The following is a 26,709-nucleotide window of genomic DNA, read 5'->3' as shown; positions in this document are numbered from 1 at the left end:
TGTTCTGGAAAATGCTGCCATGTTTAGCTCCTAGCGGAGAGTGAGAGGTGAGTGTAGAGAAGCAGGGATGAGGAGAATCTCAAGGAAGAGCTCAATTCTTACAGCGATTTACCTCCCCCAATCTTCTGCTGTGTGAGTGAGTATAAATTGCTCTAAAGTTCCCTTCCTATCTTTTCTTCCCGTTCTTCCTTCGCCCTTCTATTATGTTTCCTTCTTCCCGTGCCCAGCCTTCACAAGCCAAATTGTGTGCCGAGTAGACGTGTTAGGCCAGGTTTGGAGGTGTGGTGGGTTGTATGAGCAGGTTTAGATGGACTCATTCTCTTGCTACTCTTTTGGCTTGCATCACATGTTGTCTCAGAAACTAGTACTGTGTTTTTCACTGATGTGTATATTTTTTATGACACGGTGATTGCTTTTGGCATAGTTGTTCATAAACGTATTTGAGAACAGCTGTAACATAGCGTTTCAACTATCTGACTCACTGGAGTTTTGGGGAATAAAGATTGGTTAAATGGTTTACCAGTTTTTGCTGAAAGGCTCAGTAAGTGACAAATGTTCTCCTTTCTCTTCTTTCCTCCTCCTCCTCCTCTTCCCCTTTCCCTTTCCCTTCCTCTTTTTCTTCCTCTCCTTCTCCTTTTGTTTTTCTTGTTTCTTGTTTTATGAAAAACAGAATCCAGTTTGCTCTAGGGAAGTAGAAGGCATGGCATGTTTCATGCTATGGTCCTGGGCTTTTGGGTGCCTAGATCAAAGCTCAGCAGCTGATTAGTTTTGTCTTTGGGGCAGTTTTGGCGCTTGGCCTGAACACAGTTTCAATTCTAATCCTCAAGTATGGAAGCAAATGATAAGATTATGAAGAAAAAAAAAACCCAAAATCTCAAGGCTACTTTCAGAGACCCATTATATATAATATAGCTCAATCTGTTTATTTGGGCATGCCATTTATCCTTCCATTTATTTAGCTAGTCAACTGTATTTATCTAGTGCCTACAATGGTTAGTGAAAGAGACATGGCCCCTGCCCTACTGGAGTTTACATCTAACAGGGAAGACACGAGTTGAGCAGGTTTTTCAAGTGTGATGAGTTTGTAAAGTGGGGGATCCAATCTGTCTGAGGGGTGATTGGAAGGTTCTCCCATAGAAGTACGGCATTAGCCTGAGACCTGGAGGATGAATTAGGCGATCAAGAGAGGACCGTGGCAGGGGGGATGAGAAACTGTTCCACAGTGAGGAGACAACTTATGCAGAACTTGAGAAAGGACTTTTTAGACTTGAAAGAAGTTCAGGATGGGAGGAACAAAGACTGAAGGACAGGATGGTACCTGATAGGGCTGGAGACGTACGAAATGATTGCAAAGAAATTTGGGCTTTCTCCTGAGGACAAGAGAAAATCATTGAAGAGTATTATACAATTTGTGTTTTAAAATGCAGCAGGAAGATTAGTTTGGAGAGGAACAAGAATTGATATGGGGAGGCCAATTAGGAAGTAGTTGAAGAGATAGATGATGGAGTCTCACTTAGACTTGTGTGGTAAAGATGGAGACCCAAAGCAGTAGATACATTCAGGAGGAAGTTTAGGCAATGATTTAAGGCTTGGTAACGTGATATGGGGGACTTGAAAGGAGAGAGAATTAGGGATGACCTCCAGGTTCCTAGCTTGAATTTGCAAGATCACTGTTATTAGGAACATGATAAGTGGAGAAAGTTGGGGTGAGGGAGAAGGATGAGTTCAGTTTGGGGTAAGCTGATTCGAGGTGCTGTTGAGTAGGCAGGGCTGAGTTCATCTTGGAAAACATAACGTTACCCTGTAGAAGCTTCACATGATATGATTTGCATGGAAACCTGGAGTGTGCTGTGTTCTGACTTCACCGTGTTAAAGGTGTTAAAGGTATATATTATTATCCTAAGGCAAGGAAAGTAATTGAAAAAAATTTTTCATCATTAATTCTCCCTTAGTGACTGCTATTCAGGCATTAAAATTCCTGACACTTTCTATTAAAACCCTCAATACCATTACATGAACTTTATGAGAGAGTATAAAGAGCCAACTTGTTATCTTCTAGGCTTTTCTTTGTCTTTATTCAGTCTTTTTGCCCCCTGATCATTCATTTACTATAAAATATAGGATGTCTGAGAAATTCTATCTAAATGAAAAGCATTTTCCCACACACTCTCCCCCAGTGGCCACAGCACACATCTCTGAATACTTACAGTACTTACACACCTGTGCATACCATGTATTTCTTAAGTTGTCTTGTAATTGTTTCATGAAAATTTATCTTCTTTTCCCGAAGCTCCTTGAGGATAGGGACAATGTCATCTGCTGCTTTTCTTCTTTCCCATCGTGCCTAGCAAAGTCTTGGATAAGTAATCATTCCAAATAAAGTCTAGTTTCTTGAGTTCTTGATACTTGTGGTAGCGAGATGGCAAGGGCTCCCTTTTTTGCATGACTTGACTCATGTAAATAGGAGTTCTCAACATTCAATGAAAGCGTTGAAATCCCATTGTTTTTTTTCAGGTATGGCTTCACAAACGAAGTTTTGCATAAATATAAGGTAAGGCTCTTTGTTTTTTGCATTTTCTTTGCTGTTTATAAATAGAAGTTAAAAAAAAAGAAAGCTTCAAGAAGGGTGAGGGGAGAACTAGTCAGAATTCATGCCAATAATATAAAAGCACAAAAGGAAGCCCTGGGGCTTCCCTGGTGGCGCAGTGGTTGAGAGTCCGCCTGCCGATGCAGGGGACACGGGTTCGTGCCCCGGTCCGGGAAGATCCCACATGCCGCGGAGCGGCTGGGCCCGTGAGCCATGGCCGCTAAGCCTGCGCGTCCAGAGCCTGTGCTCCGCAACGAGAGAGGCCACAGCAGTGAGAGGCCCGTGTACCGCAAAAAAAAAAAAAAAAAAGGAAGCCCTGACCATAGTGAAGACCTGTTTTTCTTTCTAGATACAAGCTTTTTCATTGTGACTTCTGTGTAAGTTTTAGCATAGATACAAACATATTCCATTGTTTTAAAGGTACCTGGGATTTGTTCTACTCAGGTATGGTAAAACATGCAGACATGGAAATGACTGTCATGAAGGAAAAGGTTTTTACTCACAGTTCCTTAGAAACTGGAGGCATGGCACACCACACCCTGCGGCCACATGGGGAAGCACTCCGGGGGTCAGTCAGAGGCGGAGGGAATGCAGGCAAACATGGACAAGAGCCTTTATTGTGGTTTCCTTGACATGGACAAAAGCCTTTATTGTGGTTTCCTTGGGAAGAAATGGGTGAGGCATTGTAAACAGGTTTAGGATTGGCTAGTTTGAATAGTTTTAGCAGGCTCTGGGGCTTAGGGCTTGTCCAAGGTTGTCTGGTATCTGGCCCTGGGGTGACTGGAGCTGACAATAGTGACCCTGGGTGTGAGAATTCCATAAAGGACTAATTGGGAGGATAGGCTCTGGATAGTTTGGTTTGCATATGAAAGGTAGCCTCATTTACATACAAAAGGCAAGTCCTTTACTATCTCTAGGAATTAACTAGCCCTGGGAGGGGCAGTCTCTTCTCAAGGGTCAGCAAGGCACCAAAATGTCAAAGTATCAAAAATACAGACCAAAAAGACATGATTAATGCATGCTTGTTGGTTAGTGATTCCATCCTGACCTTCTTTGGGTGGCATGAAAACTGTGGGTTTTTGTCCATATGTTGGGACTATTCAATAAACTTGAACTATCAGAAAAAAACAAACTTACTCAAGCTCTTACTTACAGCTACATGGGAAAAAGATCTTACAAGTCTTGGAAGACATCTATACCTGGCTCCCAATTGGTACAATCATTGACAATGAAATCCTGGTCATACACGGAGGGATATCAGAGTCCACAGACTTGAATTTACTCCACCGTATAGAAAGAAACAAAGTAAGAAGCAGTGTTTGCATGAATGTTGTCTCAGAGATTTATAAAGGGATACGTACCTCCCTTCATTTATTATTTTGTATTGATTCGTGTTTTAGTGGTTGCTGTAACTCTGAAAAGATTAGTACAAATTTTAAGAAAATCTATGATTGCATGATAAGGAACTAAATGGATAACTTCTATATATGGAAAATGCATTGTTAAAAATTCATGGTGAGGGCTTCCCTGGTGGCACAGTGGTTGAGAGTCCGCCTGCCGATGCAGGGGACACGGGTTCGTGCCCCGGTCCGGGAAGATCCCACATGCCGCGGAGAGGCTGGGTCCGTGAGCCATGGCCGCTGAGCCTGCGCGTCTGGAGCCTGTGCTCCACAATGGGAGAGGCCACAACAGTGAGAGGCCCGCGTACCGCAAAAAAAAAAAAAAAAAAAAAATTCATGGTGAAAGTGGAAAAATGAGGAAGTATCGGCATTTCGTATAGTTTCTAAAAGTGAAAAATCCTGATTTTTGAAAAGTTAAAATTTCTACTTAATTAATTAAAGTTGTGGTAAAATATACAAAACATAAAATTTACCACTTTAACCATTTTTAAGTGTATAGTTCAGTGACATTAAGTACTTTCACATTGTTCTGCAACCATCACTACTGACACCACCATCCATTTCTAAAACTTTTCATCTTCCCAGACTGAAACTCTACCCATTAAACAGACTCCCCATTCTACCTTCCCCAGCCCTTGGCATTCTGTCTTCTGTCTCTATGAATTTGACTGCTCTAGGTGCCTCATAGAAATGGAATCATACAGCAATTTATTTCTGAATTGGTATGATTTCCCTTATATATTCCAAATGGCTCAGGGTAATCTGGGGGGGAATATTTTAATATTTCAACTTAAGCAATCATATTCAATACAGCAGAAGCAGAGCAGGAATATGTATTGACACTCTGAGGGTAGTGGGTGTGGGGGGCCTGTGAAGCTCCCAGCCGTAGTGAACAGCGTCTTTGGCTGGGCCTTGCAGAGTGACTGCAATCGTCTTCCGCCTGTACCAGAGCCCAGCCAACACTCCCAGACTAGGGGGTAGACGGGGTGCCAGGTGGGCATGAGGACCAGTGGCAGCTCTTGAGCCAGGTGATCTTGTACGGTCCTAGTGAGAAACCTAAACCCTTACTCCTCAGGACTGATAATCGACTTCCAACCAATCTAAGCAAGTGGGGTCTAGAGCTAGAATTTAATTTGATATGGACAGAAATGTGATTCCTGTTCACCTTGAGTTTTTTTTTTTAATATTTATTTTTGGCTGCGTCGGGTCTTAGCTGTGGCACACGGGCTCCGGAGTGCGTGGGCTTTGTAGTTGCGGCATGTGGGCTCTGTAGTTGTGGCGCGTGAGCTTAGTTGCCCCGCAGCACGTGAGATCTTAGTTCCCCGACCAGGGATCGAACTGGCGTCGCCTGCATTGCAAAACAGATTCTTAACCACTGGACCACCAGGGAAGTCCCACCTTGAGTTTTTAGAGCCCTTATGCCTTTATACACATATGAATGATAATATTGTTGCTAACTCCTTCTCATCCTTTTAATTTCAGCTTAAATATACACCCCTCCTCTGGAAAGCCATCCATGACCTCCACACTAGATCAGGTCCCCTTCTGTGTGCTTTCAAGCCCCTTGTACATATCCTTCATAAAAGTTACCAAAATTAAATAAGCAGTTGTAGTACTGGTTTGTTTACCATCCTCCCCTGCTTCGCTAGTTCACTGATACAACCCCAGCACCAAGATGTAGTTAAGTATTAATTAATGTTTGTTGAATATCTCCTAAGAGGTTTAAGACCAAAGTAGGGCAAGTGTAAGATAACACTGGAAAAAAATCTTTTTACAACCCTTTCCTGATTCTGTGGTGACTTTACATACCCCAGTCCCCAGCCTCACCCAGTGATGACCATACTTCCTGGTTTACACCTGTTGTCTTGGTGTAGTTATTAATAGCACATCCCTTTACTCTCAAAAGTATCCCAGTTGCAGTAAATTTTAAGGTACCTAGTTTAAGTCACCTTTCTTATAATATCAGCAAACAGTCAAGTCAATAAGACGTTTCAATCAACATGGGGTAGTCACTGTTAACATAATGAGTGGATATGATTCTAGCCAGGAGCAAGGGAACATGATGTTTCTGTCAGTCAAATATCGGCAAGCACATGGCAGGAATGCAACAGTCCACCACCACTTGCCCTGTGACAACAGCGCTAATCAGCCGTGGCAGCCAGTACCAAATGATCAGATTGAAAATTTTTCCTTTCCTGAGGTTAGCCTGAGAAGCCTGGCCTCTCTAGGGCTATTTGAGATATTAAGAGCATGTGTCTGGAATGCCCATTACTGTCTCTGTGGAGACCCTAAATTGAGAGCCACCTTAACCTAGCAAACACCATGGAGCTCTGATATCAGACAGATGTAGCTGGCATTACATCCATTACATCCTGCTTCTGCCACTTCCTGGCTGGGTGACTGGGCAAGCTGCCAACGATTTCTAAGCCTCAGTTTCCACATGTATTATACATTGAAGCTAAAAATACCTACTGTATTGAATTGTTGGGAGGATTAAATATAATTTCCTAGATGAAGAAAATGGCATAGAGTAAGCTTTGAACATAACTCTCTTCTGCAACTCTCTCTTCTTTTTCCTGATACTTAAAACTAAGGTTTGAATTTCAGTCACCAAGACAGACCCTGGGGAGAAATTTTGGGGCCAGGAATTTTACCAGGATACCTCAAATTTCACCCCCTTTGGGGATCATTGTTCCACCTACTGAAAAGACTGGCTTTAAAGGTAGAAATTTGACTTGTGTATTTTTTGTCTACCCTGCCTAGAGTGAAGTTGAACTGGTAGCACGTGCTGGTTGTGTGAAACTCTACCAGATGAGATACAAAAACAGGTTTTCAAGTTCAGTTTTATAACCCCCACTTGCCCATCTGTTTGGACCCTCCAAGTGTAGGGGTGACCATGCTTCCTGTTGATACCTGCTGTTATGGTATAATTGTTAATAGGAGAGGGGTAGGGTTGGGGGAACCTGATGACAACCTCCATTCTAGGTTCATTAAAGGTATTTTGTAAGGTAGGCAGGTTGGGGAGGAGGGTGAATGCAGAGGGACAGAGAAGGAAGACTCTATAACACTAAGACTCTGGTTTAGTATTTTTCAAACTCCCTGGCAGGGGTTGTGAGAAGGGATGGCTAGTAGGACCCCCAGGAGAGAATGATGATGTGGTACCTTAGCAGGGGCTGAACAAAGTATCCTGATCCCAAGTGGCCTTGAAAACGGTGGAGCCACATGTACTTAAGAGACCATGTGGTTTTGCCCTGCCTGATGACCTTATCAGAAGTGAGTTGTGTGGAGCCACGTCCAGAGTGTCCTCCCAGAATATTCTGCTCTGCCTAAGACCTGGCGACATTTGCTGGTGGGGAGACAGGGAGGGTAGGCTGTGAACTCACTAATAATAGCTGAAATTGAACTCCAACCATCTCAATGAGACAGGACCTCAGAATAAGGTTCAATTTTATTTTTGAAAAACAAAGGTAAGATTTTATATACACCCTAGTTTATAGAAGAAGCTTAAGTGCCTACCACAGAGAATTGTCCATCACTGAACTAAGGTCACCAATGTAACAGAAGTATTATTTCCAATTGTTTTGTATAAAGGTATGGTACTGCAAAGAAACAAGTATAAAATTACAGTCTCAAGTTATGTAAGGGAATGTAGAAGGGATTATAGTAATTGATGTACTATCAGAGAGATATTTTATTTCCAAAGAAATACATTGCCTTTGTTACTAGGATTAGAGAATGTAATCAATTGCTTGCAGGTCTGACTGAGAACCCAGTGCATTTAAGTTGAAGGGCTTCCGAAGTTTTCAACTTATGTCCCCTTTGTGCACTTTCCTAGGCACAGATGTACTTTCTCTCATTTCTCCTGGAAAACACAGCAAAAGGAAAAGCAACCATCCTCTTGAGGTGTTTCTGAACTCTAGGCCTGTTAGTTCTCTCTCTTAGCCCCATGTATAGATAAAGGCTCAGAGGGAGACTAGTTTTCCCTTAGCATCTTCTTTTTCCTGTCAGGACGCCACAGAACATATCTCTACTGATATCTGTGCCTCTGGGGTCTTTTAGAAACTCTAATGGGAAACTTTCCCTTAGGACAGTATCTCTTTTTGAAAAATGTACAAACAGAACATAACAGCCCCACTTTTAGAGATCAGTTGATCAATAAGATGAAGGAGGTAGGTGAGATGGAAAAGGTGACCATGAGGTAGGTGAGATGGAAAAGGGGACCATGTGTTTTCCATTGGGTCAAGGCACAACAATATAGACAGAATAGCAACTAGTGCTGAAGCTTCTACATGCAGCACCCTGAGCATAGGGTTTGGCTAAAGCATAAATTTGTTTTGTAGTTGAAATCTGTGCTGATGCCACCAATTCCAATAGATGGAGACCATGCTACTGAGAAGGGAAATAAAGTAGGTACAACCATTACAGCTCGGGGAATCAGAACAAATGGATCCCTTTCTGAACAATTAACAAAGCATGAATGGGAACAGGTAAGTAATCAAACTGTTCACTAAAGTGGCAGTGAAGATGCAGCATAGATGATGTTGTTCTAATAATAGACAAAAAGTGACTGACCTTTCTAAGCAGATCATATCCTTCTCTCTAAATTCATTACTATATTTTTAATAGCTTAATTGAAATATAATTCAAATACCATATTTAAATGGTATTTAAAGTATATAATTCATTGGGTTTGGTATATTCACAATGTTGTACAACTATCCCCACAATCTAATTTTAGAACATTTTCATACCTGAAAAAGGTACTTGACATACCTATTACCAGTCACTTCCCATTCTCTCCCCACCCCCGACCACCATCCCTGCACACTTAGACCACCACTAACCTCCTTTTTAAAAAAAAAAAATTATTTATTTATTTGGCTGTGCCAGGTCTTAGTTGCGTCAGGCGGGCTCCTTAGTTGTGGCACATGGGCCCCTTAGTTGCAGCCGACAGTCTTTTTAGTTGTGGCATGCGGACTCTTCATTGCAACATGCATGTGGGATCTAGTCCCCTGACCAGGGACCAAACCCGGGCCCCCTGCACTGGGAGCACAGAGTCCTATCCACTGCGCCACCAGGGAAGTCCCACCACTAATCTCCTTTTGGTCTTAGTAGATTTCTCTATTCTGGACATATTATAGAAGTGGATTCATACAGTATGTGATCTTTTGTCTGTGGCTCCTTTTACTCAGTCACAGTAAAAGAAGTGCTTTTGCTTTGTGCCTTTGGTGTTGTATCTAAGAAGCCATCGCCTAACCCCAAATCATAAAGATTTATTTCTATGTTTTCCTCTGAGAGTTTTATAGTTTTAGTTCTTACGTCTAGGTGTCTAATCCATTTTGAGTTAATTTTTGTGTATGGTGTGAGGTAGGTGTCCAAATTGATTTTATTGCATGTGGATATCCAATTATCGCAGCACCATTTGTTAAAAAGACTTCCTTTCCTTGAATTTTCTTGACACCCTTCCGAAAAATCAATTGACTGTAAATATGAAGGTTTATTTCTAGAGTCTTAATTCTATTCCATGATCTATATGTCTATCTTTTTATCATTACTACACAGTTTTGATTACTATAGCTTTGTAGAAAGTTTTGAAACTGGGAAGTGTGAGTTCTCCACTTTTATTCTTCTTTTTCAAGATTATTTTGATTATTCTGGGTCCCTTGAATTTCCATATGAACTTTAGAATCAGCTTGCCAATTTCTACCAAAAAAGAGCTGGGATTTTGGTAGGGATTGCCTTGAATCCGTGGATCAATTTAGTTACTATTGCAACCTTAACAATATTATATCTTTAATTTCATGAAGGTGGGATGTCTTTCCATTTGTTTAGATCTTTAATTTCAGCAGTGTTTTGTAATCACGTACAGTGAGGCACTTGTTAAAGTTATTCCTAGTTTATTCCCAAATATTTTTGATGCTATTGTAAATAGAATTGTTTTCTTAATTGCATTTTGGATTGTTCATTTCTGGTATACATTGACTTTTGTATACTGATCTCATGTTGTGAACCTTGATAAACTTGTTTGTTCATTCTAATGGTTTTTAGTGGATTCCTTGGGACTTTGTATAAACAAGAGCATGTTATCTGTGAATAAAGATAGTTTTGCTTCTTCCTTTCCAATCAAGCAGCCTTTGATTTCTTCTTCTTTTTTTTTTTTTTTTTTTTTTTTTTTTTTTTTTTTTTGCTGTATGCGGGCCTCTCACTGTTGTGGCCTTTCCCGTTGCGGAACACAGGCTCCGGATGCGCAGGCTCAGCGGCATGGCTCACGGGCCCAGCCACTCTGCGGCATGTGGGATCTTCCCGGACCGGGGCACGAACCCGTGTCCCCTGCATTGGCAGGCGGACTGTCAACCACTGTGCCACCAAGGAAGCCCCTTTTATTTCTTTTTCTTGCTTCATTGCCCTGTCTAGAACCTCTAGTACAGTGTTGAAAAATAGAAGTGGTGAGAGTAGACATCATTGTCTAATTCCTAATATTAGAGGGAAGCATTCAGTCTTTCCCATTAAGTATATTAGCTGTTTGTCCGTATATTACCTACCCTTCATCAGATTGAGGAATTTCTCTTCTGTGCCTACTTTCTTGAGTGTTTTTACTATGAAAGAGTGTTGGAATTTGTCAGTGCTTTTCAGTATCTATTAGGATGATCATGTATTGTTTGTCCTTTATTCTACTAATGTGGTGTATTACATTGGTTGATTTCAGACGTTAAACCAACCTTACATTTCTGGGATAAATCCGACTTGGTCATGGTGTATAATCTATTTTGTATGTTGCTGGCTTCACTTTGATACTTTTCGAGGCTTTTTTCTTTGTAGGCAGTTTAAAAATTACTAATTCAGTCTTCTTTCTTGCTATAGTTCTATTCAGATTTTCTACTTCTTCTTGAGTAGTTTGTATCTTGGTATCCTTGATAGCTTGTATCTTCCTTGAAATTTGTCCATTTCATCTAATTTATCTAATTTGTTGGCCTAAAGTTGTTTGTAATATATACATATATGTGAAATATATATTAAAACATTTTTTTAAATATCTGCAAGGTTGGTAGTGATGTCTCCTCTTTCATTTCTGATTTTAGTAATTTGAGTCTCTTTTTTTCTTGGTCGATCTTGCTAAGGTTTGTCAATTTTATTGGTCTTTTCAAAGAATCAACTTTGGGTTTTATTGACTTCTCTCTATTGTTTTTTATTCTCTCCTTCACTTATTTCTGCTCTAATCTTTATTATTTCCTTCCTTCTGACTTAGATTTATTTTGCTCTTCTTTTTCTAGTTTCCTAAGGTGAGAGGTAGTGTCACTGATTTGAACCCCTTTTCCTTTGCTAATGAAGCTGTAAGTTTCCCTTAAGTACTGCTTTAGCTCCATCTTGTAAGTTTTGCTGTATTGTACTTTAGTTTTCAATCATCTCAAAGTATTTTCTAATTTCTCTGGTGATTTCTTCTTTAACCTATATGTTTTTTAGGAATATGTTGTTTAATTTCTGTATATTTGTGCATTTCCCATATTTCCTTCTCTTAATTATTTCTGCTTGAATTCACTTGTGGTTGGAGACCATACTTAGCATGATTAAAATCCTTTTAAAACTTATTGAGGCTTTTTTTTAATGCTCTAGCATATGGTCTATCTTGGAAAATGCTCCATGTGCTCTTGAGAAGAAAATGTATTCTGTTCTTATTCAGTGAAGTGTTATATATATATATAGCTGTGTTTTAATATAATATTTATAATAATTGGTTTGAAATCCTTGTCTGCTAAGTCAACTTCTAATCCCCTCAAAGGCAATTTCAATTATCTGCTTATTTTCCCCTGTATGTGTGTGTGTGTGTGTTTTTGCATGTCTTGTAATTTTTTGTTGAAAACTGGATATTTTAGGTAATATAGTAACTCTAATTATTTCCATGCTCCTCTAGGGCTTGTTATTATTTGCTTTCTTGCTCATTTATTTGTTTAGTGGCTTCCCTGGACTAGTTTGGTTAAGTCTGCACCCCGAGCTACACTCTGAGCGTGGAGTCTTAACCACTGGACTGCCAGGGAAGTCCCTAAAATGTGATTTCTGATATAAAATAATCTCTAATCAATGAGGAGAAAGAGAGGCGGGAGGATAGAGAGAGAGAGGAAGAGGTAATAAGAGAGAAATAGAATTCATCACTGGCTTGTGCATTCAAAGTATTTAGAAATCAAAGAAGTATAAGAGGCATCCTATAGCAAGTAGGAAAAGATGCCTCCTTAAATTTTGATATCCAAATTCCAAAGACCAAAGGTTATAGTGAATAAAAAGGATGATGCCAGAAAGATTGGAGTTGCACAAGAAGAAAATCAGGGAGTCTGGAAGCTTGGATGAGTTAGAATTGTAGAGAGATGGAGCCTTAAGAAGTGGGAGGAAGGAAACTGGTGGTCATTATTCTGTAATAGAACCTCCCCTCACCCCAACAATGTAGATGAGGCATGTTACAGACTCAGTGTACATGACTGGAGCTGACACAGGGTAAAATTGACCAGAATCTCATTCCCAATATTTTAATAATTTCAGTTGTACCTTTAATTTTCTTTCCTCATTTCCTGGTATATCATGGACATGCACACTTTAGTTAGCTAGAGTTGAAATTTCCAGATAAAAACAGATTTCACAATTACTTTATTTCTTAATATCTGTGAGCTGTGTTGCAGTAAAGATCGTAGGCTATTTGTTCCATACTCATGGAAGTGCATGATTCTTGGCAGAGTGCTGTAATTTAAATTTTATCTTATATTCCCTGAGATGTGGGGGATGTATGTATTCATAGCTGAGTCATCGTATAGAGACAAGCGTGACCTCTTCTTTCGGGACAGACTTGAAACAACAAAGAGACCAGAAAGGTTTAAAAAATAATTTTAATTATTTATGTCCTGAGTGACTCCCTTCTCTTAATCCACTTAACAAGTAAAATTTATTGAGTATCTACTATGTGTCAGGCACTGTTCTAAGCTTTTGAGAAAGTAAGTGACCTAAGATATATTCCCTCGTGGAGTTTATGTTTTAGGGGGAGGAGCTAAATAATATGTATATATGAAGTTATTTATATAATATTACATATATAATTATATAACAATACCAAGTAACTATGTTAAGTGAGAAGTTCTATGGAAAAAATTAAAACTAGAACAAGGTTAGGGGAAACAGAGAACTGGAGGTAGGGGACAGAGGTGCAATTTTAAATAGGGTAGTCAGCTTCATTGAGAAGGCGCCCAAGAGTGAAATGGCTTTTTTGTAGTCACTTGGCTAGTCACTGAAAGATGGAGCAGGATTTGATCCCAGGTCTGACTTTAATGCCCATCCTCTTTTTCTGAAGGGAAAGATGATTTAAGAGTGATAGGAGAGGGCTTCCCTGTTGGCGCAGTAGTTGAGAGTCCGCCTGCCGATGCAGGGGACACGGGTTCGTGCCCTGGTCTGGGAAGATCCCACATGCCGTGGAGCGGCTGGGCCCGTGAGCCATGGCCACTAAGCCTGCGCGTCCGGAGCCTGTGCTCTGCAACGGGAGAGGCCACAACAGTGAGAAGCCTGCGTACCGCAAAAAAAAAAAAAAAAAAAAAAAAGAGTGATGGGAGATCTCAAGAAAGAAATGAACTACTCTAGTCTCCCCTCATCCAATGAGGCGATGGGTAGGCAAGGAGTAGATATCTAAAGCCATCTAGGTACTTGGCTGGAAGGTTTGGACTGAGCACAGCTTTTAAGACGACATATTCAAAAGCTGGAAGGAGGACACATAACTAAGGGAAAATACAAAAGTGAATCTACAGTGTTAGTGTCTTAGAAGAGAAGCATTTAGATACATCTTTCAGAGCTATTATCTCTCCCCAAAAGCATACTTTTGAAAACGGGATTACTTAAAACTGTAGGCAAGCATGGGACACTTGCAGGATTTATTTTGGATTTAGGAGGTGTAAAGGCTGAGACACAAATAGATTTTTGTTGACCAGGTCATACAAAAGTTGTCATTCAGTAAAAACCTTTCCAATCTTTGGTTTGAAAATTTTCAGGAAGGAATGTTGTAAATACTTATTCTTTCATGTACTCCCAAAGGCCCTTGCATTTCAGTGGATAGGATGTTGTTGAGAGGAAAGAGATTGTCTCTGCTGAGGAATTTGTTTCACCAACAAAGTGACTTTTATAGCATTTTTTGTTTGTGAGCCTCAGAATTAAATCTATATTGTCGTCACAGTCTCTGTAAAGTTTATGAATGAATGAATTCTGGGCAGAGAAAAGAAATGCAGAACTCATTGATGGATGGTTCTGAAGAAGCTCCCTTCTATAAAATTGATACCCCTTATGACCCCTTATGACCTTGAACCAAAGAAAAATGAATGTTAGCTATATCTTCCTCATTTCACTGAGGAGTCAGCTAAGGCCCGAATAGGTTCCATGGTGACATAGGTGACACTTGAAGAGCTAACTCCATGGCCAGTGCTTATTCTAGTTTAACAGGGTCCCATCATATGTACATTTAACTTATGTAAATTTCAACTATATACATATGGCAAAAAGGAGAAAAAAGTATAAAATTTTAGTTTCATATAATTTATCATATGTTCTACATTATCACATATATAAAATATTCACACATCCATATGTCTGTATAGGGTTTTATATACAAAATCATGTATACTATGCTTTAAGAGTAATTTAGAAGGTTTTCCTGGGGTAATTTTGGCTGTAAATGACTTGCATCTTATGTAGGAATTTAAAAGTTAATCCCCTCCTTATAAAACACGCCTCCTCGTGTTCCATGTTTTCTCCTTCATTATACTAAAGGTCAGATCATGTCTCCCAGACATGAATTCATGGTGTAAGATTCAGATATGGCTCAGTTTCAAATGCAAGTGTTATTTTCATCATAATCACCAGCAAAGTAAATGGGTTCCATTATATTTATTTGTAGGGTAGGGTTGTGCCAGTGTTGGAATTCAGTGGGGGAGAAAGGAGAATCCTGATCTGCATCTTCTTAGGTGGTTTTAATTCTCACTTCAGTCAATCATCAAAAAAATCAATCATCTGCAAGTGTCCGGAATGTGCCTGGTGCACAGTGTCTCCAGTTCTGATGAGGTGCTTAGCATTCCAGAGAAGTTCTCCTACCAGTTCTGTTCTCTCCACCTCACTGTCTTTCCCCTCACTTATTTCTAGCTCCCCTTCAATACCAGACCTATAAATGGGTGTACAGTCAGGTTTAGTGGGACAACCATTTCTGGTCTTTTTAAGATCTGATTTGGACCCACTAGAATAACTGCACAACTTAAAATACATGCTTCTTCATGCCCTTCAAAGAAACATGTGGAAAATACAGTCTATTAGACTATGAAAAATTAGAAAATGAAGTCTGTTAGAACTTTCAGATACTTCACAAGCCATCTGGCCCAAATCTCTGATTTTAAAGAAAGTAAGACCCAAAGACTTTTCTCAAGGTTGCATAGCTTTAACTACAAAGCTAGTTTTTCACACTACTGCTGAAGCTCCCATAGGAGATGTTTGAATAAAGAAACATTATATGTAGATCAGAGCTACAAACAGGGAGCCCCCAATTTTTTATGAAAAAATTATTAGAAACTTGGGTCTTCAGTCGTGAGCATCATGCAGGCTGCACTTGCCTCTTTCATCCCCACAAGGAAATGTTATGCTAATAACATACTTGTGGAAAACCAGTCAATGGCTAAATGTACTCCTGAAGCTGAGAATGTGCTTATCAAGGAGGGCAAAAAGTGAAGGAGATGCTTTACAAGGTATTCTTGGGTGAACAGTTGCCTATATTTGTGATGGAGAAAAGGCTTTATCATGCTATGTACTCAACAGGACAAAAACCAGGGCCAAAACCATAGCTGGGAGACTTACCTTATCTCTTTGAACATATTAAAAACACCAAGTGGCTGTATGTTCACTGTGGGGAGCTACTTTCTCCTTTGAACATGGCAGTGAAGTTCTTTTTAAGAGAAAAGACCCTGTAGGTTAAGCAATTGTGAAGCAATTGCGATGGAATTTTAAAAAAAAAGAAAAGAAAAAGCCCAAGGGCTGATCCTTCATGGTTACTAAGTATTGCTACATTGGTTATTGGGGATGGGTAGAAAGGGATTGTGGTGGCTATGGGCATTCACATTATTCTGGAAAAGATTCATGGAGGAGATGAGTGTGAAACAGTTTTGAAGGAGGAATGAGAAATAGTGAGACTTTGGGATAACTTGGGATAATATTTCTGGAAAAGAAGTTGGAATCTAGAAAGATAAACTCTCAGTTGTAAGTGACAGCCTAATCTGATTTGTTGTTCCAAGGTTATCGACATTCTGTGGAGTGATCCGAGAGGCAAAAGAGGCTGTTACCCAAATACAGGTCGAGGAGGGGGCTGCTATTTTGGACCAGACATTACCTCCAAGATTCTTAATAAATACCAGTTGAAGATGCTCATTAGGTCTCATGAATGTAAGCCCGAAGGGTATGAAATTTGCCATGATGGGAAGGTAAGCTAACAGTGTTGGTGACATCATCACAGACATCCTTCCCCTAAGCCTAGTCTTTCTTCACAGGATGTGTCTGACCTCGAAGCCCACGGGAAAATGTCTTCCCTAGACCCAAAACAGAACTGCATGCTTTGGTAGATCACTGTCCCTCACCCTAAGAGATATTTGGTTTATTTCTCCGATCCTCCCTAATCCCAGAGATAGAAACTCTGACACATGGCACTAAGTACACACACAGAAAGGCTTTGTTCTGTGCTAATCGCAAGGCAAATCTCCAGTAGTGGGGTTAAGAATGTACTTATCGTCACTGAGCACAGAAAGGCAGCAGTGAATCCAGTTTGCTCTCTTTCACCTTTTGCACTTTCCCTGTGCAGAGCAGAACCACAAAACATACTTCTCTTCTATTCACTGAGTAGGTGAGCTCTAGCAAGTCCCTCTCTGTGGGCAGTTTCGCTGCAGCCACTAAAATGGAATGCGTTGTGCTTCTTCAGTGGTGTCTGATAGGCTAGAGAGGCGAGGCCTGAGGAGCTGGTTTCTGGTCCCAGGTTGTCCTGGGATGCCCCCTTTTCTCATAGTGAACAGCAATAATTAAAAAGGAATACCAAATTGCATGGCCTTTCCTTCTGTTTCAACACTTTTACTTTTCCTAACTCTTTTAGTTCATTGGAGGCTCATACTGACATTGCGAAATGGTAAGGCAAGTATTATTTAGGGTTTATTTGTAATAAGAAAACCGGGAGAAAGTAGCAGTGGTTTGTCTGAAGTGACCTGCCCATTAGGGCAGGACTGGGCCTAAACCAGCTTTCCTGTCACTGACAAGTATTACCCTCCCAAGGCTCCCCATCCTCCCCCACGCCCCCAAGGTTGGTTCCTTCCCAACAGAGTGGCCATGGTCCCTTATCTAGCCACTATTTCTCTGACCTTAAAGCACTGGTTTTGTGGGGGGCCCTGAACCCTCTAAATCAGTCAGCTACAGACAAAAGAAAAGGACTGTGATACTAGACAAGTTTTATTTTGAATGCTCAAATAGCACAAGGAAAGAAAATAAAGGCTTTACCCCCTTGGAAAATTAGAATTTACAGAACTGAGCATTAAGGAGGATTGTAAGATATGGAACTGAAATTGTACACAAGATTGCACTGCGGGGATGAGTGGCTAGAAGTTCGTACTCCTGGAGACAGTGATTTCAAAGCCTTGTTTCTCTTCAATGGAATCACAGGAAATCCCATCAGACTTGGATGATTTGTATGGATTTTGAACTTTGATTTTTGCTTTTTAAGAATTGAGCTGTTTCTGACTTTATTGAAGGACCTTTTGAGAACTAACTCTATGTGAACTTCACACTCTCTTTAACCAGGTTATTACTGTATTTTCTGCATCTAATTATTATGAAGAAGGTAGCAATCGAGGAGCTTACATCAGAGTGAGTTCTGGTACGCCCCCCCGATTTTTCCAGTACCAAGTAACTAGGGCAACATGCTTGAGGCCTCTTTACCAAAGGTATGTATACTCTAAGGAGATTTTTGAGCTCTGGTACTAGTGACCAAGTAGAACCAGTCCAGAGTGACTAAGAGCAGCCATGGGAGTGAAGAAAATGACTTACTCATTACTCATTAGTATAAACAAAATGGAAGTAATTCCAGAAGCCAAGTGGTGAATGCGCTCATATTTGAAACCAAGAGCAGCAATTTTCAATGTATGCATCTCTTTAGATGGATAAAGCCATCAGCATCCACAAACAGTCCCTAATTGAACATAAGGAAAAGAAAGTCTCTGCACCCACCCACTCCTGTAACCTCCAGCCTTCTCTGCCCCCAGACAGCCCAGTCTGTTCTTGCCTCTTTGGCTCTTCTCTACCCAGAAGTGTATATGACTGAGTTGAGTATGTGTCTCTGTGTGATGGCATTCATAGCTTATCTCCCATTCCTCCCTTTGACATTATCTTTTAAATATTTTTTATATTATAGAATGAATATGTTTATTGTTAACAAATGAGACAAAACAAAGATGTATAAAGCAAATGTTAATGATCTTCCCTCCCAGTACTTCTCAGTAATTCTTTTCCTCAGAGGCAACTGAAATTAATAGCCTAGAGAGGATCCTTCCACCCTCTTCTCCTTGCTACTACAAAAATAGACAAGCAATTACTCATTCATTGAATTAAAAAAATGTTGAGCACCTACTATGTGTCAGACACTGTTCTAGGCGCAGATGATATTGAAATAAACAAAATAGGCAAAAGTCTTTTCCCTCATCAAAGCATATCCCTGTGGGAGGAGAAAGGCAGTAAACAACATACATACTTTTTTTTTTAAACAAAGATAGAATCACACTGCACGGTCTATTCTGCAACTGACTCTTTCCCTAAAGATTATATCGTGAACATTACTCCAAGTTCATACATATAGACCTAACTCATTCTTTTTGATAGATGCATAATATTCTGTAGTATATGTATACCATAACAATTATGGATAGCTAAATCGTATTCAACTGATGGCCATCCAGATTGGTTCTAGGGTTTTGTACTTAAAAGCAATACTATAACAAACATTCCTCTGTGTGTGTGTGTGTGTGTGTGTGTGTGTCTGTCTGTGTGTACATATATGTATACACATATCCATAAGTTTTTAGTGCTTTTTTTTTACATAAGATTTCAAAATATACGATTTATAATGTTTAAAATTTTGCTAGATACTCCAAAAGAGTTGTAACAATTAACAATCTGGAAAACAACATATTAATTTCTCCACATCCTCATTAGTCTCATAAGTTATTACTCTTCTTAATTTTTGCCAAGCTGATGGATAAAAATGATAAATCTCATTGTTTTAATTAGCATATTTTAGACAGCTGAGTTTACCCATCTTATATTTTTGAACATTGCATTTTCTTTTCTTTGAATTTCCTGTTTATAGTATTCCCCTATTTTATATTGGGCTGTTTGTCATTTTCTGATAAATTTTTAGGAATTGTTTGCATAGAAGGGATGGAGGATTTTTATGGGCATGATGCATATATTTTGTTGGTGTCTTGATTTTACTTTATTCTATGAAATCACATTTTATAATTTCATTATAACTTTTGGATTTTCCCCTTCAGTAGAAAAATGTCTCCACATAAATTTTATACACACACACACATATATATATATTACATATATATTTGTAATTTATTTTAACAGCTTTGTTGAAAGTTTACCAAATTAAAGTATACAATTCAATGATATTTGGTATATTTACAGAGTTGTGTAACATCACCATAAACTAATTTTTGAACATTTGTTCCATCCTAAAAAGAAAACTTGTATCTATTAGTAGTCACTCATCATTATCGCCTCCCCATCCCTGGCCACCGCCCCCCCATCACAACTCTAGTTAACCACTAATCTACTTTCTGTCCCTATAGATTTGCCTATTCTGGAAATGTCATGTAAATAGGATTACACAATATGTGGTCTTTTGTGACTAGCTTCTTTTTCTTAGCACAGTGCTTTTGAGGTTCATTCATGTTGTAACATGTATCAGTACTTCAGTCCTTTTAATGGCTGAATAACATTCCATTGTATCAATAGACCTCATTTTCTTTGTCCATTTATCAGCTAATAGAAATGTGGGTTGTTTCCACTTTTTGGCTACTATGAATAATGTTGTTTTGAACGTTGGTGGACAGGGTTTTGTGTATACATTTGTTTTCATTTCTCTTGGGTATACACATGAAAGTGGAATTGCTGGCTTATATAGTAATGGTTATGTTTAACATTTTGAGGAACTTGCAAGCTTTTTTCCCAAGGGGATGCACAATTTTACATTCCCACCAGCAATGTATGAAGATTCCAATTTCTCCACATCCTTGACAACCCTTGTTATGATCTGTCTTTTTAATTATAGCCATCTTAGTGGATGTGAGGTAGGAACTCTTGGTTTTGATTTACATTTCCCTCATGACCAATGACTTTGAGGATCTTTTCATGTTCTTTTTGGGCATTTGTATATCTTCTTTAGTGAAATGTCTCTTTCAGATCCTTTTTCCATTTTTAATTGAGTTACTACTCTTTTTATTATTGCATTGTAAGAGTTATTCATATATCCTATATTCATGTCACTTATTAGATATATGATTTGCAAATAGTCTCTTCCATTCTATGGGATGTCTTTTCACTTTCTTGATGTTATTATTTACAGCACAAAAGTTTTTAATTTTGATGAAATCCAATATATCTTTTTTTTCTGCTTTTTCTGTTTTCTGCTTGTGATGAGGTATCTAAGAACCAACTGCCTAAGTCAAAGTCATGAGGCTTTATTCCTATGTTTTCTTCTGAGAATTTTATAGATTATTTTTATAGATTAAGTTCTTATATTTGGATATCTGATCCATTTTGAGTTAATTTTTGTGTATAGTGTGAGGTAAGGGTCCAACCTTATTCTTTAAAATGTGGATATTCAATTTTCCCAGCAACATCAGTGGGAAAGACTATCCTTCCTCTATTTGACTGTCTTGGCACAGTTGTCAAAAATCAATTGACCATAAAGGTATGGGTTTATTTCTGAACTTTAAATTGTACTCCATTGACCTATATGACTATCGTAATGTGAGTAACACCCTGTCTTGATTACTGTAGCTTTTTGGTAACTTTGAAATTGAGAAAGGTGAGTTGAATTTGAGTCTTCTTTTTTAAGATTGTTTTCCATGTGATTTTAGAATCAGCTTGTCAACTTATGCAAAAATGCCCACTGGGATTTTGATAGGGATTATTTTGAATATGTAATATCAATTTTGGGCTATTGCCATTTTAACAATATTAAATATTCCAGTCCATATTGTTCTATTTATTTTGATCTTCTTTAATTTCCTTGAAAAATATTTTGTGCTTCTCAGTGTGCAAGTCTTGGACTTCCTTTGTTAAATTCATTTCTAAGTGTTTTATTCTTTTTGGTGCTGTAGTAAGTGGGATTGTTTTTTTTTTAATTTGTAAATTTAATTTTATTTATTTTTTTATACAGCAGGTTCTTGTTAGTCATCAATTTTATACACATCAGTGTATACATGTCATTCCCAATTGCCCAATTCATCACACCACCATCCCCACCCGCCAGCGGCTTTCTGCCCTTGGTGTCCATACGTTTGTTCTCTACATCTGTGTCTCAACTTCTGCCCTGCAAACCAGTTCATCTGTACCATTTTTCTAGGTTCCACGTACATGCATTAATATACGATATTTGTTTTTCTCTTTCTGACTTACTTCACTCTGTATGACAGTCTCTAGATCCATCCACGTCTCAACAAATGACTCAATTTCGTTCCTTTTTATGACTGAGTAATATTCCATTGTTTATATGTACCACATCTTCTTTAACCATTTGTCTGTCAATGGGCATTTAGGTTGCTTCCATGACCTGGCTATTGTAAATAGTGCTGCAATAGACATTGGGGTGCATGTGTCTTTTTTTTTTTTTAATTTATTTTATTTATTCTTTTTTTTGGCTGTGTTGGGTCTTCATTGCTGTGTGCGGGCTTTCTCTAGTTGAGGCGAGCGGGGGCTACTCTTCATTGTGGTGCGCAGGCTTCTCACTGCGGTGGCTTCCCTTGCTGTGGGGCGTGGGTTCCAGGCACACAGGCTTCAGTAGTTGTAGCACATGGGCTCAGTAGTTGTGGCTCACAGGCTCTAGAGCACAGGCTCAGCAGTTGTGGCACACGGGCTTGTTGCTCCGCGGCATGTGGGATCTTCCCGGACCAGGGCTCGAACCCATGTCCCCTGCATTGGCAGGTGGATTCTTAACCACTGCGCCACCAGGGAAGCCCGCATGTGTCTTTTTGAATTATGGTTTTCTCTGGGTATATGTCCAGTAGTGGGATTGCTGGGTCATATGGTAATTCTATTTTTAGTTTTTTAAAGAACCTCTGTACTGTTCTCCATAGTGGCTGTATCAGTTTACATTCCCACCAACAGTGCAAGAGGGTTCCCTTTTCTCCACACCCTCTCCAGCATTTGTTTTTAGATTTTCTGATGATGCCCATTCTCACTGGTGTGAGGTGATACCTCATTGTAGTTTCAATTTGCATTTCTCTAATAATTAGTGATGTTGAGAAGCTTTTCATGTGCTGCCTGGCCATCTGTATGTCTTCTCTGGAGAAATGTCTATTTAGGTCTTCTGCCCATTTTTGGATTGGGTTGTTTGTTTCTTTAATTTTGAGCTGCATGAGCTGTTTATATATTTTGGAGATTAATCCTTTGTCCGTTGATTCGTTTGCAAATATTTTCTCTCAGCCTGAGGGTTGTCTTTTCATCTTGTTTATGGTTTCCTTTGCTGTGCAAAAGCTTTTAAGTTTCATTAGGTCCCATTTGTTTATTTTTATTTCCTTTACTCTAGGAGGTGGATCAAAAAACATCTTGCTGTGATTTATGTCAAAGAGTGTTCTTCCTATGTTTTCCTCTAAGAGTTTTATAGTGTCCAGTCTTACATTTAGGTCTTGAATTCATTTTGAGTTTATTTTTGTGTTTGGTGTTAGCCAGTGTTCTAATTTCATTCTTTTACATGTAGCTGTCCAGTTTTCCCAGCACCACTTATTGAAGAGACTGTCTTTTCTCCATTGTATATCCTTGCCTCCTTTGTCATAGATTAGTTGACCATAGGTGCGTGGGTTTATCTCCAGGCTTTCTATCTTGCTCCATTGACCTATGTTTCTGTTTTTGTGCCAGTACCATATTGTCTTGATTACTGTAGCTTTGTTGTATAGTCTGAAGTCAGGGAGTCTGATTCCTCCAGCTCCGTTTTTTTTCCCTCAAGACTGCTTTGGCTATTCGGGGTCTTTTGTGTCTCCGTACAAATTTTAAGGTTTTTTGTGCTAGTTCTGTAAAAAATGCCATTGGTAATTTGATAGGGATTGCATTGAATCTGTAGATTGCTTTGGGTATTATAGTCATTTTCACAATGTTGATTCTTCCAATATAAGAACATGGTATATCTCTCCATCTGTTGGTACCATCTTTAATTTCTTTCATCAGTGTCTTATAGTTTTCTGCATATAGGTCTTCGTCTCCCTAGGTAGGTTTATTCCTCGGTATTTTATTCTTTTTGTTGCAATGGTAAATGAGAGTGTTTCCTGAATTTCTCTTTCAGATTTTTCATCATTAGTGTATAGGAATGCCAGAGATTTCTGTGCATTAAATTTGTATCCTGCAACTTTACCAAATGCATTGATTAGCTCTAGTAGTTTTCTGGTGGCATCTTTAGGATTCTCTATGTATAGTATCATGTCATCTGCAGACAGTGACAGTTTTACTTCTTCTTTTCCAATTTGTATTCCTTTTATTTCTTTTTCTTCTCTGATTGCCATGGCTAGGACTTCCAAAACTATGTTGAATAATAGTGGTGAGAGTGGACATCCTTGTCTTGTTCCTGATCTTAGAGGAAATGCTTTCAGTTTTTCACCATTGAGAATGATGTTTGCTGTGGGTTTGTCATACATGGCCTCTATTATGTTGAGGCAGGTTCCCTCTATGCCCACTTTCTGGAGAGTTTTTTCATAAATGGGTGTTGAATTTTGTCAATAGCTTTTTCTGCATCTATTGAGATGATCATATGGTTTTTATTCTTCAGTTTGTTAATATGGTATATCACTTTGATTGATTTGCGTATATTGAAGAATCCTTGCATCCCTGGGATAAATGCCACTTGATCATGGCGTATGATCCTTTTAATGAGTTGTTGGATTCTGTTTGCTAGTATTTTGTTGAGGATTTTTGCATCTATATTCATCAGTGATATTGGTCTGTAATTTTCCTTTTTTGTAGTATCTTTGTCTGGTTTTGGTATCAGGGTGAGGGTGGCCTCATAGAATGAGTTTGGGAGTGTTCCTTCCTCTGCAGTTTTGGATGAGTTTGAGAAGGATGGGTGTTAGCGCTTCTCTAAATGTTTGATAGGATTCACCTGTGAAGCCATCTGGGCCTGGACTTTTGTTTTTTGGAAGATCTTTAATCAGTTTCATTACTTGTGATTGGTCTGTTCATATTTTGTATATCTTCCTGGTTCAGTCTTGGAAGGTTATACCTTTCTAAGAATTTGTCCATTTCTTCCAGGTTGTCCATTTTTTTGGCATAGAGTTGCTCGTAGTAGTCTCTTAGGATGCTTTGTATTTCTGTGGTGTCTGTTGTAGCTTCTCCTTTTTCATTTGTAATTTTATTGATTTGAGCCCTCTCCCTCTTTTTCTTGTTGAGTCTTGCTAATAGTTTATCAATTTTGCTTATCTTCTCAAAGAACCAGCTTTTAGTTTTACTGATCTTTGCTTTTGTTTCCTTTGTTTCTATTTCATTTATTTCTGGTCTGATCTTTATTTCTTTCCTTCTGCTAACTTTGATTTTGTTTGTTCTTCTTTCTCTAGTTCCTTTAGGTGTACGGTTAGATTGTTTATTTGAGATTTTTCTTGTTTCTGGAGGTAGGCTTGTATATCTATAAACTTCCCTCTTAGCACTGGTTTTGCTGCATCCCTCTAGGTATTTTTTGACTTCCTCTTTGATTTCTTCAGTGATCTCTTGGTTATTTAGTAACGTATTTTTTAGCCTCCATGTGTTTTTGTTTTTTACTTTTTTTCCCTGTAATTGATTTCTAGTCTCATAGTGTTGTGGTCAGAAAAGATGCTTGATATGATTTCAATTTTCTTAAATTTACTGAGGCTTGATTTGTGACCCGACGTGTGATCTATCATGGAGAATGTTCCATGTGCACTGGAGAAGAAAGTGTTATCTGCTGTTTTTGGATGGAATGTCCTATAATTAAATATCAGTTAAATCTATCTGGCCTACGGTGTCATTTAGAGCTTGTGTTTCCTTATTTATTTTCTGTTTGGATGGTCTTTCCACTGGTGTAAGTGAGGTGTTAAAGTCCTCCACTATTATTGTGTTACTGTTGAATTCCTCTTTTACAGCTGTTAGCATTTGCCTTATGTATTGAGGTGCTCCTATGTTGGGTGCATATATATTTATAATTGTTATATCTTCTTCTTGGATTGGTCCCTTTATCATGATGTAGTGTCCTTCCTTGTCTCTTGTAACATTCTTTATGTTAGTCTATTTTATCTGATATGAGTGTTGCTACTCCAGCTTTCTTTTGATTTCCATTTGCATGGAATATCTTTTTCCATCCCCTCACTTTCAGTCTGTATGTGTCCTTAGGTCTGAAGTGGGTCTTTTGTAGACAGCATATATATGGGTCTTGTTTTTGTATCCATTCAGCAAGCCTGTGTTTTTTGGTTGGAGCATTTAATCCACTCTCGTTTAAGGTAATTATGGATATGTATGTTCCTATGACCATTTTCTTAATTGTTTGGGGTTTGTTTTTGTAGGTCCTTTTCTTCTCTTGTGTTTCCCACTTAGAGAAGTTCCTTTAGCATTTGTTGTAGAGCCGGTTTGGTGGTGCTGAATTCTCTTCGCTTTTGCTTGTCTGTAAAGCTTTTGATTTCTCCATCAAATCTGAATGAGGTCCTTGCCCGGTAGAGTAATCTTGGTTGTAGGTTCTTCCCTTTCATCACTTTAAGTATATCATGCCACTCGCTTCTGGCTTGTAGAGTTTCTGCTGAGAAATCAGCTGTTAACCTTATGGGAGTTCCCTTGTATGTTATTTGTTGTTTTTCCCTTGCTGCTTTCAATCATTTTTCTTTCTCTTTAATTTTTGCCAATTTGATTACTATGTGTCTCGGTGTGTTTCTCCTTGAGTTTATCCTGTATGGGACTTGCTGTGCTTCCTGGACTTGGGTGGCTATTTCCTTTCCCTTGTTAGGGAAGTTTTCGACTATAATCTCTTCAACAATTTTCTCTGGTCCTTTCTCTCTCTCTTTGCCTTCTGGGACCCCTATAATGCGAATGTTGTTGCCTTTACTGTTGTCCCAGAGGTCTCTTAGGCTGTCTTCATTTCTTTTCGTTCTTTTTCTTTAGTCTGTTCCGCAGCAGTGAACTCCACCATTCTGTCTTCCAGGTCACTTATCCGTTCTTCTGCCTCAGTTATTCTGCTATTGATTCCTTCAAGTGTAGTTTTCATTTCAGTTATTGTATTGTTCATCTCTGTTTGTTTGTTCTTGAATTCTTCTAGGTCTTTGTTAAACATTTCTTGCATCTTCTCAATCTTTGCCTCCATTCTTTTTCCGAGGTCCTGGATCATCTTCACTATCATTATTCTGAATTCTTTTTCTGGAAGGTTGCCTATCTCCACTTCATTTAGTTGTTTTTCTGGGGTTTTATCTTGTTCCT

At 38.9% G+C, this 26,709-nt stretch overlaps 1 protein-coding gene across 5 annotated transcripts in view; it reads left to right on the top strand.

Annotated features, from left to right (window-relative positions):
- PPEF1 (protein phosphatase with EF-hand domain 1) overlaps nucleotides 1–26,709 on the top strand; it is a 148,767-nt gene that overhangs the window by 105,293 nt on the left and 16,765 nt on the right. For 4 of the 5 annotated variants that reach the window (XM_019927731.3, XM_073798776.1, XM_073798777.1 and 1 more), the window contains 5 exons: nucleotides 2,515–2,551; nucleotides 3,743–3,892; nucleotides 8,328–8,474; nucleotides 16,281–16,466; nucleotides 17,824–17,966. In XM_019927731.3, coding sequence (XP_019783290.1) covers nucleotides 2,515–2,551; nucleotides 3,743–3,892; nucleotides 8,328–8,474; nucleotides 16,281–16,466; nucleotides 17,824–17,966 — 663 coding nt within the window. The remainder of the gene's footprint in view (nucleotides 1–2,514; nucleotides 2,552–3,742; nucleotides 3,893–8,327; nucleotides 8,475–16,280; nucleotides 16,467–17,823; nucleotides 17,967–26,709) is intronic. The other variant, XM_073798778.1, reaches the window with a different exon arrangement.

Source organism: Tursiops truncatus, chromosome X, assembly GCF_011762595.2.
Source record: "Tursiops truncatus isolate mTurTru1 chromosome X, mTurTru1.mat.Y, whole genome shotgun sequence".
Classification (NCBI taxonomy): Eukaryota; Metazoa; Chordata; class Mammalia; order Artiodactyla; family Delphinidae; genus Tursiops; species Tursiops truncatus.
Note: the sequence above shows the minus strand (reverse complement) of the source record. Positions and strands in the feature narration are given on the sequence as shown.